A 12,298-nucleotide genomic window follows, 5' to 3' on the forward strand; every position below is an offset into this window, starting at 1 on the left:
CATTGAGTCCAGATCTTCTATGTATCTACTGAAATTTCAGAGATTTTCTTGGTCAAATGGAAGTATTAGCAAAGTTAGAGAATTTAACTTTTTGTATTATAATATTTTACATTCCAATGTTTAAAATAACAACTTCATGAGTTCATAGTTTGAATGGTATATAACATAGATCTGGTAAAATCCATATCTATGATATGGCAATATAATATATATTGCATATACTAATCTCATTTCATTGGTTAATTTTTCCATTTTCCCACTGATTAACACAAGCCATGAAATGTCTGTGTTAGTAACAAATTATGGTTGGAGTTTTAGAATTCGAACTTGTGAAATAAATTTGGGGAAATTACTTTATGATATAATACATATCAAAGAGTATATCTATGTAATAAAATTCCTAATCTACCCTTATTATTTATTTTTAACTTATGACTAGAATTTAAACTTAAACTATCTTAATGTTAATATGACTTAGGGCATGTTTTTCCTTTCAATAATTCAAATTGTGAATGAAAAGTGAGTTTATTATGAATTAAGTAAGTAGGGAGTTCAATGGAAAGAACACTGTATTGAGCTTGAGAATTGGTTCTACATATGCAGATCACTTACGCCTCAATTTCCCCATCCATTGAAATGATCATATATACCCCCTGTAAACATTGTTTTAAGATTTACAAGGCTCTTTCCTAAAATAAATGTGAAGCATTATTTTATGGAAGAGCTTTATAAATCTTAAAGCAGTCTTCAAATCTAGATTGACAGAACTCCTTATGTAGGAAATAGATAGATTTTGAGTCAGGAACCCTGGACTTGATTTTGCCTTAGCCATTTACTAGCTTTGTCACCACTATCCCTTAACCTTTCTGAGTCTCAAAGTGCCAGAGTTTGTGGGAACTTAAATAAGATATCATATACAGAAGTACTTTGCAAGCTTTTTAGGCCAATTTTAGCTCATTGTAAGGGAAAATTGCTTGACAGAGATATCCAAAAGTCACATGGGCTTTCTTGAGAGATAGTGTAAGTTCTCTTCATTGGAAATCTTAAGCAAAGGCTCAGCAGTTAACTTGGAAATATAAAGGGGATTTCTACTTCAGATATGTGATTTTGGAGGTATTTCCAGTACTATGATAATCACTAAGTGGGCAAAATAATGATTTATGTTCATTACTCAGTGGACTTGCAAATCCTCATTATAGAAAAAGCTAACAGATGATACTAATTAGAACCAATGCTGATCATTTGATCAGCATGTATATTTTCAGTAAATTGTGTAGAATTTTTGTCTGTCCATTACTTATATTAGTAAAGGCAAAGAGTACTTTGGGTTATATCCAGGATCTCCATTTCCACTGTTAACATTTCCAGAAACACTGTTACTACTTTAAAAAAAATAAATAAATAAAGGATATATTTCTGAGTTTAAACAGTATACACATGTCAGTTGTTATCACAGTCATAATTAGTCTCATTTTTAAAAATTGTAGAGGCTATTCTTGTTTTTAGAATTTCCAAATGAGATAAACAAATATTATTTAGGTTCAGTTTACAGATTAATATGTCTGTGGAGCCTAGCTGAAGGAGCCAGTCTGTCCTCTGAATATGTATTTCATTTTTCTTGTCCTTCAGAGCCATATTTTGTATACCCAGAGGGCAGATTTAGGCCCTGAGTGTTTAAATTATGCTCTGGAACTATGCAATGGACATAGTGGATTGAGAGCCAATCTTGAAGCAAGGAAGACCAGGGTTCAAATTGATCCCTTGACACCTACTGATGGTGTGACCTTGATCAAGTCACTTAAGGTATTAATGTTCAAGGCAGTTCTTTAAGTTGCAGAATGGGTAGAGGAAATTTCTTCATCTGGGAGTCCCCCAAGCCAATAGAATGACAGGTACAGTTTTTTTTTTCCCCCTTTACTTGTGCTGTAAAGTCCCAGAAGGGTTAATTGATATAAGATTTGAATGACAAACAGGTTTAGTACCTTGTAACACCATTTAGGATTAAATCATTACAGTAATGCTTCTTTTAAATCTTGAATCAAGCTTAACTGCTTTACCTTGCTACTTTAAGAAAATACTTAAACATTCTTCTCTTTCTTTTTTCTCTATAGGCTTTGGATTATATACTGTAAATTCAGTATATGGAGATACCATTGTTATGCCTTGCCGTCTAGAAGTACCTCAGACTCTTATGTTTGGAAAATGGAAATACGTAAGTATAGTCTACCTTGAACTTGGTTAATTGTCTCCCATTTTGAAAATAAGATTCTTTCTGTGAGTAAAATGGAGCTTCAAATTAACATAATTGCAATATTCTGCTGTCAAGTAAAATGTATGAAGGTAAAATTAGTCTTATAAATATGCCACGAGGATAATTCCTTGAGTCCTGGAGCATGTTAGAATCTATTCTTTACCCTCCCCTCTCCCAAATGCCTGACCTATTCCCCTAGATCATATTAGTCTGAAAAGACATCTTTATTCATTAGAAGTGGTGATATTCTTAGGACTTGCCAAGGAGGCTTTGTGCCTTGTCTAAATGTTCAGGAGCCATATTTTAATGTCTCTCTTTTATTCCCTGATTTTCAACATAAGTTTTCAGAGAAAGTCACTTGAAGCACTATTCAGTTTCAATGTGTAGTCTCTGAATGTACAATAAAAATAAAAAATTTAGAACAAATAAACTGAAACTGATTCATTCAATTTATGTATATCCAGGTAGTTTTTTAATCCTTTTTTTTTTTCTTTTTACATTTGTGCCCCAAATTTCACTATCTACTACTCTATTGTACTTCTTCTTCCATCCATGGCCCTCACAGAAAATGACTTTTTATCTCATTGGAATTAGGACCATGATTTTTCAATTTCTTATCTTCACAAATGTAAATCTATCAGTGTAATTATTTATTCTTCTTTTCTTATCATCTAAGGGGAAGACCTGGCCCTACTATTTGCCATAGCTAAATTCTCCACCTGGGCCCCCTAGATTTAGGCTTCTATGTTTCTTCTAAAACCTCATTTCATCAATTATTCCTTTATCTTCACTCTTTCACTCTCCATTTGCTCCTGATCATCTGCTTACAAATATATTTAGTTCTTCTCAATCAACTATTGGGGCCTGTAGCTGTAATTTAGATGGAGTATAACTATTTCCCATTCAAGTATAAACCTAGTTCTCTTTTCCCTTTCACTATCAAGCTTCATGGAGAAAAAGCCTACATACAATGTTTTTCCGATCTATTCCCATCTGGTTTCCATCTCATTGTTCTATTGAAACGGCTTTTTCAAAGGTCACTGATGACCTCATAATCATTAAATCCAATGGCCTTTTCTCAGACCTCATTTTCCTTGACCTTTATGGAACATTTAACACTGCTGACCCTTGATGATTTTTTGTCTCTTGGCTTTTGTCACACCATATTTTCCTAATGATGTTCTTACCTCTGTGACCACTCCTTCATTTAATTCTCTTCCTAATCCCTTAAGGTTTTCTCAGTTTTTCTCTGTACTCTGTAACTTATAACATCCATTTTCACAACTTAAACCATCACCTCCACTTAAAATGACTCCCAAATCTCTTTCACCATCCCCGATTTCTCTGTTGAGCTGATTTGAATTTCTAATTAGTTACCAATTATCTCTACCTGGATTTCTTAGTAGTGTCTCAGATAGAATTTGGAAAGGAAAACTTGTCATTTTTCTCTTAAACTGACTACTTCTTTAGATTTTCTTAATACTTTCTTTGTCATCACCATTTACCTAGCCATTCATTCTTGAAACTGGTGTTTGTTGACTTTTACTTTATTCTTCATTTGCTATATAGAATCAGCATCAGTTGGAAAAGTATGGGTTTTGGAATCAAGGAACCTGAGTTCACATGTTTTAATGCTAACTACCATGTGACTTTGGAAAAGACATTAACTTTTCCTAGTTCTTTATATATAAAATGAAGAGGTTGCACTATATTTTTGAGGTCCCTTCCAGCTCTACATCTGTAATTCTGTGAAATGTATTTCATTTCTATTCTTATCTTTTATTCTCATTGTCACAACCCGAGTGCATGTCATCATTCCCACCCAACTGTGTCTCCAAATCATCCTACTAACCATTTTCCCTTTACCTCAGGACTCTTCCTCTGTCAATTCATCCTTCACACTATTGGCAGATTCATCTTTCTTGTGCCTAATAACAAGTATTTTTGCATATAATTTAGTAACAAGTGTGAGAAGGGGGAATGTTAATTTTTGTCTATAAGTGAGGAAAAGAGAATAATGATAATCTCACAAAGATAATTTTTCATTGTTCAGCTACATATACAATAGCATTTCACTGGATCCATTACTTTGATTTGGAAAGACCTTGGAGAAAACCTAATCTACTCTCCCACTATTTACATTAACTTAGATGAATTAAGCAGTTTTCCCAAAGTCACACAGGTAGTGAGTAGCAGATCCAGGATTCCAACTAAAAAGCCTTTTGTTTTTCTTTCCCTATGCCTGTAAAGTAATTTAAGTAAACTTTCTCTTTAACAGTAGAAAACATTCTCATATCTTATATTTATATTGCCTACCACATTAATAATTACATTAAGAAAAACTGAAAATAACAGTCATTTCTTGTCTATTTACATAAAGGGGAGGGGAGAGGGAGAAGGGAAAGGAAGAAAGAGAGACAGGGAGGGAGAGAGACAAAGAAGAAAGAGATAAGAACAAAGACACTCAGAAAAGAAATATTTGAATCAATCTGGTCAAAAAATTATATTACGAATTTAATTACCATTTTATTATTTTAGAAAAGATCTGATTACAAACTCAGAGAAACTCAAATTTATAAGGAAACTCATTAGACCTCTCTTTGCAATCCTCCACTAGACAGGAGCCACTATCTCTTAAGATATCTTTATACCACTTTCAAGCTAATTCTTAGGAAGTTTCTCTCTCTCTTTCTCTCTCTCTCTCTCTCTCTCTCTCTCTCTCTCTCTCTCTCTCTCTCTCTCTCTCTCTCTCTTCTTTCCTCCCTCTCTCCCCCCTAAATCTGATTCTTTGTTGCCCTCTGATTCTGAGTAGGACAAATCTAATTATTCTTCCATATTAGAGTCCTTCAGACATTTGATATCCCCCCTAAATCACTTACCCAGGGTAAACCTGCTCATTATCTTCAAGTGAACATTTGTGGTATGATCTGCAGCCCTCTCATCATTCCATTTACCCTCTTCTGAATGGGCTTCAGCTTGTTTATAGTCTTCATGTAATGTGGCATCCGAAAAGGAAAAAAAAAGTTCCGCAGATGTGGTATGACCAGGATAGAGTACAGCAGAATTATCAATTCTCTTTCTGGACACTCTTCCTCTATTAATACAGCAGTGTAACATTAGCTTTTATTTATTTATTTGGCTACAAAGACACACAGTTGACTTATATCAATCTTGTAGTCCACTAAAATTCCTAGTTTTTTTAAAAATATAGAAGCCATTATGTAGCCATATCTCATTGTTTCTGTGTTTGTGGAATAAATTTTTTTTTTTAAGAATCCAACAATAGAATTTGACATTTTCCCTATAAAATGTAATTTCATTGGATTATACACATTATTCTAAGCTGTCATTTCCCCCCTTCTTAATATGTTTCTATTATCTTAGTTGTTCCTATCAGCTTCATGATATATCTACAAACCTGATAATCATGCCTTCTATAGTAATAACAATAGTATTAAATATTATTATAAGTAATATTACCATAGCACTTACTGTGTACCAGGCATAGTGCTAGCCACTTTACAATTACTATCTCATTTAATCCTCAGAATAACCCTGGAAGGTAGATGCTATTATTAGCTCCATTTTACAGATGAAAAAATTGTTAGCAAAGAGATTTGTTCAGGGTCACACAGTTAGTCATCATTTAAGACTATATTTGAACTCTGATCTTATTGATTACAGGCTAAGCACTCCATTCACTGTGCCACAAGCTGCCTCATTAATTAAAAACTTTGACTGGGAGCAAGGGTATATTCCTAGGACATTGCATTAGAATCCTGCCCCAAGATGCTTCTGGGGCCTGGTATTCAGCCAGTTCTGAATCCTTCTGACTATACCATCTCTTTTCCAAGAGTAGCATAATAGAATTTGCTAAAAAAAAAATCTTAATATATTATAATTACTAGCATTTGCCTGATACATTTATATATCAAAAAAGGTAATGTGGTTAATCCAGTATGATCTATTCTTTATTATGCCAAGATAGAGTTTAGGGATCTCAACTTCCCTTTTGAATTTCTCACAAACTATCCCTTTAATAATGTATTATAGAATTTTGCCTAAAATAGAAATTAAGCTCACTTGCTTAGAATTTCTAGACTTTACTCCTTTTGATTTTTAAAAAATCGGAACATTTTCTCTTCACCAGTTCAGCAGCACTTTCTCCTCAATCATCTTTCAGAGATTAACATCAGCCCAGCAATCACCTTTGCTGTATCTTTCAATAATCTAGGATACTTTTTCCTCTCATCCTGGTGACTTGAAAACACTGAAAGTAACTAGATAGATGTTATCTTACCATACTTTCACCTATCTTGAATTTCTATGTTCTGTTCATTTTTGTTCCATTCTTCATAGTCTATCTATTAGTCTAGTTAGGGAGAGAGGGGAGGACAGAAATAAAATAAGAGCTGAGCAGGAGGGCTTCCTCATCACTGTCAACCATTGTCATTATTACATCCACTCCAAATATTACATTTTTCCTTTGCTTAAAATATTGCAGTAGTTTCCTACCATCCTCTAAATAAAGTCTTAACTTCCTAGATTATCATTCAAGGTTCCCTCCAGCCTAAAGATTTGCTGATCTTTTCAGCTTTACCTCATACTAATCCTCTCCAAGTTTATTGTGGTGAAACCTACCATTATATTTTAATTTTTTTCCATGATCAAACACATATTCAGAGGTGCCCAGTGACATTATTCATGCATATGCAGTTTTCCTATGACTATACCTTTGCTCTCAGCAATTCCCATACCTTCAATTCTTCATCTTTCTCCCATCTCTTTCTATTGTATTTCTTTTGTTTCACCATTTTCTAATCTTCCTAATAATTATTGTGTTGCTATTACATATTATATATGATATACCCCCCCCATATGGTAAGTTTTATGTGGCCAGACTTTATTATTTATGTTTCTCCCCAATGATCTAAATTCTCCCCCCTTTCTTTTGTTCTCTTCCTTCCCCCTTTTCTCACTTTTAAACACCAACTATATATAATATATATTGAAGATATATATATATATATATATATATATATATATATACATGTATAAAACAAAGCACTATTAAACATTCACTCTTCTTATTTCATATATCTAATCAGTTGCTGAGTCATGTTGATTCTACTTTCACAATATCTCTTGCATCTGTTCTCATCTTTCCACTCACAAAGCCTTATCTCATGAACAAATCTTCATCTCTCTGACCTGGCTATTGCAATAGTCTCCTAACATGTGGGGAAAGGATTAGATTTGCCTTTCTTGATTCCCAGAAGCCAGACCCAAAAGAAAAGAAGAGACAAATCTCTCCATCAGAAGGAAAAAAAAAAACACAACAACCCACAATCTATGAACAATTAGAGCTTTCCAAAATGGAATGAAATTGTTTCAAGAGACATTGGGTTTTTCTTGGAAATCTTCAAGCAAAATTTTGACCACTTCTCCTGTATGTCATATTAGAGATTCCTTTTGGGTATGAGTTGTACATTATTACTACTTTCTAAGTCAAATTCTATGATTCTGCAAAACCTCTCTATCTCACAAAACTGACAAAGTTTTATTCCTAGAGCTCATGTCTAACATGTTGTCTTCTCACTCAGAAAACACCAGTGACTCCTTATTACCTCTAGGACCAATTACAGTGTACATTTCTTTCTCTACAACTTCTACTTCTCCTTAAGGAACTTACATTGGATAAATCAATCAAAAAGTAGCTGTAGCACAGAACTAGTTACATAGTAAGTGATTAATAAATGCTTTCTGATTGATTTATCCAATGAGAGTTCTTTAAGAAGTCAAAAATATGGGAAAGAGAAATGTACACTATATCTGTGGCTGTTAAATTCATTGTAAACATGAATTCAAACCATGCATATTTTTGAAGTAGTGTTGATCTTTTTCCACATTTCAGATTCTATACCCAAAACCTTGCTTCAGTTTATTCGTACAGTTGATCAAAGATGGGGGGATCAGGTTTTCATGAATTATATGCCTCCCCCCCCCCAAACAAGTCTGGCCTATATCACCTATATGGTGATCAGATCAGATAAAGAAAAAGGTCATTCCCATATAGAAAAATAAAATGCATAAGTAAGTATCAAATATCCACAGTCTGGTTAATCTCAACATCCAAATGAAGAACTATTAGAACATTGATGTTATACTCAAAAAATGTTATTATCTCTACTACAGTAATCTTTATTACCTAGGTAGATTCTTAGCTTTCTTGCTTTTTAATTCAATTCCATAAATATTTATTAAGCACCTACTCTGATGTTTCTGCCAAATCACCAACTTCAATAGACATAACAAGTGAATAAATATTACTATATCCAAGCCTTTGATGCCTGAACACATTTTGTGAATTTAAGTGGTGATTCAAATGTGCTACCTTTTATTATGGCTAATAAATATGTTTTATCATTATAAAAAAGGAAAATTAAAGGAAAGAGCTAATTAGATTCTCATAAATTCTTTGAGGTTAGAAACTGAATCTTGCCCATACTTGTAAACTCCCATGCCCCAGCAACACCTAGCACAGTGCCTTGCCTATGGCTAAGTACTCAACAAATATTTGTTAAATTTGCTGAATGAATGATCTTTGGGAATCCCCTTCTGAACAATAATACCCACTGGAAAAGTCAGTAGATTTCCTGTCATTATAAAATGATCTGCCAAGTGGAAGCTCCCTAAGGCAGTGAAACTTGACTTATATATCTTTGGAGGTAGTCCCCATAGTGTCTAACAGAGCCTTGTATATCAAAGGCCCTGCCAAAATCCACTGATTAAATGAATGAATGACACAATAGTCAGTGAAATATATGGGCCTGCTAATTGTTTTTCCATATTTCATTTTCTAATGTTTTGGAGTCAAAGATTGAACCTGTAAAGAGTAGTTACTAAAAACATTTGCCAATATTATCCAGATATTTAAACCACCCAACAAACCAGATTTTAGTACTTTTCAGGATTCATTTAGTAGCAATCAATTATTTTTATCCCTTTTATTGTCACCTTATAGACATAGCACTTCATGCTTTTCAAAGTAGTTTTTGAAGTTTCATTAGATTTTGCCATCACTATCCAGGAGGGAGAGAATACGTCTATATCCAGAGTAAACTTGAATAATGATAAGAGAGGGAAAGTATCTTCCTCAAAGCAGAAGGGAAAAAAGCCTTGTATTTTATTAGGAAATCTTTGATCAAGTTTTACCCAAAGTAGTGTTATTCTTTTGTTTTTAGCTATTATTTTCAGCTAGAATAATATACATATGGCTTTTAGTCATTAATATTTATTCTTAATTAATATAATTAGTTTACAAAGGCAAATAATATTCACCAACAGAATACATTTTTAATATATATCTGGTTAAAGATCAGACCTGTCACATGGGGTGAACAATAGATCTTTAAAACATGGTTATAAAAAGAGTCAGTACCAAATATTATTTGCATGGACTTTTAAACTTGTAATCTGCAGGCAAAATATATGCTTGCTGCTGTGGGCCTTTGGATTTCATTTTGTGCAAATGTTCATATTGTTTTATTTTCTTTCATTGTTTGCTTGCAATGAGAACATTTCTTGTCAGTATCTGAATAGATCACTGATTCTTGTCCAACATATTCAGGGAAAAGCTACAGTTTTTTTTTTTTTTTTTAAAGCATTTGTCTTTTCACTTCCATATGAGCAAAACCAAATCCTGGAGAATAACCTGCAGTTGCTTTTCTTATGAATATTAACTTTCTGTAACCAAAATTTATGTAAAGGTTTGCCTCTAAAATTTTTCTTCTTGAACAGAAACTACAAATATTAGTAGAAAGAAATGCCCAAGGAGTTTATATTATGCAGAATTTAATTCTGAAATATCTGAGTAAGCCTGTATTTAAACCTGAAGTAAAAAACTTATTTTTATTTTAATTTGTAGGAAAAGCCTGATGGCAGCCCAGTATTTATTGCCTTCCGATCCTCTACAAGAAAACATGTGCAATATGATCAAGTACCGGAATACAAAGACAGATTAAGCCTCTCGGAAAACTACACCTTATCCATCAGTCATGCAAGGATCAGTGATGAAAAGAGATTTGTGTGTATGCTAGTTACAGAGGATGATGTGTTTGAAGCCCCAACAGTGGTCAAGGTGTTCAGTAAGTAGTCCCTGGTATAACTGTTAAATGGAATCAATAGCTATGACCAGAAAAATTTTGCTTAAAACAATGACTGAGCTATCTGCCTTGTCTCTCTAACTAGCTTCTGTGGAACAGACCTAGAGATCATCATTCTCCTCATGTATACGGTTGGCATGGAATACAGGCAGCCTGAAATTCAAACAGTAGAGTTAAAGTGGGAAGCCAGGAAATGTTGTCTGTTGTTCTGCCTTGTAAATTTTCCATGTGATAAGAGGTTTTACTTAATAATTAACTTGACCACAGTATTTAGATTTTGATTATTCTTACAAATAAAGGCCCTGGCATATTTTTTTTTTGGGGGGGAGGGTCAAAAAAATTTTTTTTACATTGAAAACTTAAAAGTCTGTCTTTGTGTTTCTTTCCTGTTTTTATATATATATATATATATTTCAAAAATTAAATAACAGTGATTTTTCTCCTATTGGGGGGAGGGGATTCACCAGTTTTAGAAATCAGAAAATTGCTTCTCTAGGCATGAGAGAAGAACAGCTTCCAGCCTGAACGACTATGTGGGAGGGAGCAAGCGATTAAAAGAAGAGGTAGGCAGGAGAAAGAAACTTGCAAAGAACAAAAAGTCAGAAAATTACAGTAGTCACAATCACAAAATTAGTTTGCCTAATGAAAATATATGGCTGATGTTGAAATGTAAGTGACCCTGACAAGGAAGTGATTGTAGAGACATCCTAATTAAAACAAAGCATTTTCTTGAATCCAACTAAAAACACCCCACCTCAATTACATCAAAGAGTTTTAGAAATTAGAGAACAAAGACATCCAATGTTACTGTATGGCAAACAGAAGCCTTTAAAATTAAGTAATCAAACCTTCACTTCAGAATGGCTGTTTTTTTTTATTTTTCTTTTTTTCATTCTGATACCTTAACCACACCTAGAAATTATTTTAGGAAGCAAAACACAGGGCTGACTAAATTAAAATATGTATAGTAATAATATATGCAACTAGACAGGAATTTCCCTAGGTATTTGTATCAACTTCAAAGTTTTTATATTGGGGTGGGATTCAAAGAAGGCTTAAATATTCCAGGAAAACCTTTGTACTCTGAAAGAGTCTCTAAAAATAAAGTCCATATTTCCATTGATTACCTTTCAGTTTCCAAGGCCTTTTTTCAAAAAGTCAGCCAAGAATACTGTCAAATAATTTTATGAATCAAATAAATAAGTATTTATCTGCTATGGTTTCCTCCTTGTTGTATTCCAAATGATATTAGCTACACATTTATTTGACAATGGATGCTTTGGTCATAGTCAAGACCAGTGCTTGAGAATAACTTTGCAGAGCAATAGAATTGTATAACTATGTATACATATATTGAATTTAACATATATTTTTACCATGTTTAACATATATTGGATTACTAGGGGATCTAGGGGAAAGGTTGGGAAGAAGGGGGGAATAATTGGAATGCAAGGTTTTGCAAGGGTTGATACTGAAAATTTATCCCTGCATATCTTTTGAAAATTAAAAAGCTTTTATTTAAAAAAAGAGTTTATTTGCAGAAGACACTCATTTGAATCCTCTTCTCCCCACTTTAAGGATAACAACCACTTGGAATGAAGCAATAAAAACTATTATGATTCCTGGTCCTTATATTATCGATATAAGCAGATATAGAGAGTCATCCATAGTAGAAACAAAGTTAGACTTGCAGAAGTGAAATATTTCTCTTTGTGTATATATGTATATATAAAATATAAACTAATGAGTGGCTAGTATTTTATGTGTTCATTTTGCTTTTTAGCATGGTGAAAGTCAGCATGTCAAGATAATAAGAACAGAAATGATGAAATAGTCTATATTTGAAAATTTATAAAAATTGATTGAGATGCCAAATAGCTGG

General features: G+C 33.2%; 1 protein-coding gene across 4 annotated transcripts in view; it reads left to right on the forward strand.

The window, feature by feature from the left end:
- The window catches only part of ALCAM (activated leukocyte cell adhesion molecule), a 248,354-nt gene that overhangs the window by 188,083 nt on the left and 47,973 nt on the right, over window positions 1-12,298 (forward strand). For all 4 annotated transcript variants that reach the window (XM_031959618.1, XM_031959617.1, XM_023498955.2 and 1 more), the window contains exons 2-3: window positions 2,112-2,212; window positions 10,179-10,398. In XM_031959618.1, the coding sequence (XP_031815478.1) occupies window positions 2,112-2,212; window positions 10,179-10,398 (321 nt within the window). The remainder of the gene's footprint in view (window positions 1-2,111; window positions 2,213-10,178; window positions 10,399-12,298) is intronic.

This window comes from Sarcophilus harrisii, chromosome 3, assembly GCF_902635505.1.
Source record: "Sarcophilus harrisii chromosome 3, mSarHar1.11, whole genome shotgun sequence".
NCBI classification, from domain to species: Eukaryota; Metazoa; Chordata; class Mammalia; order Dasyuromorphia; family Dasyuridae; genus Sarcophilus; species Sarcophilus harrisii.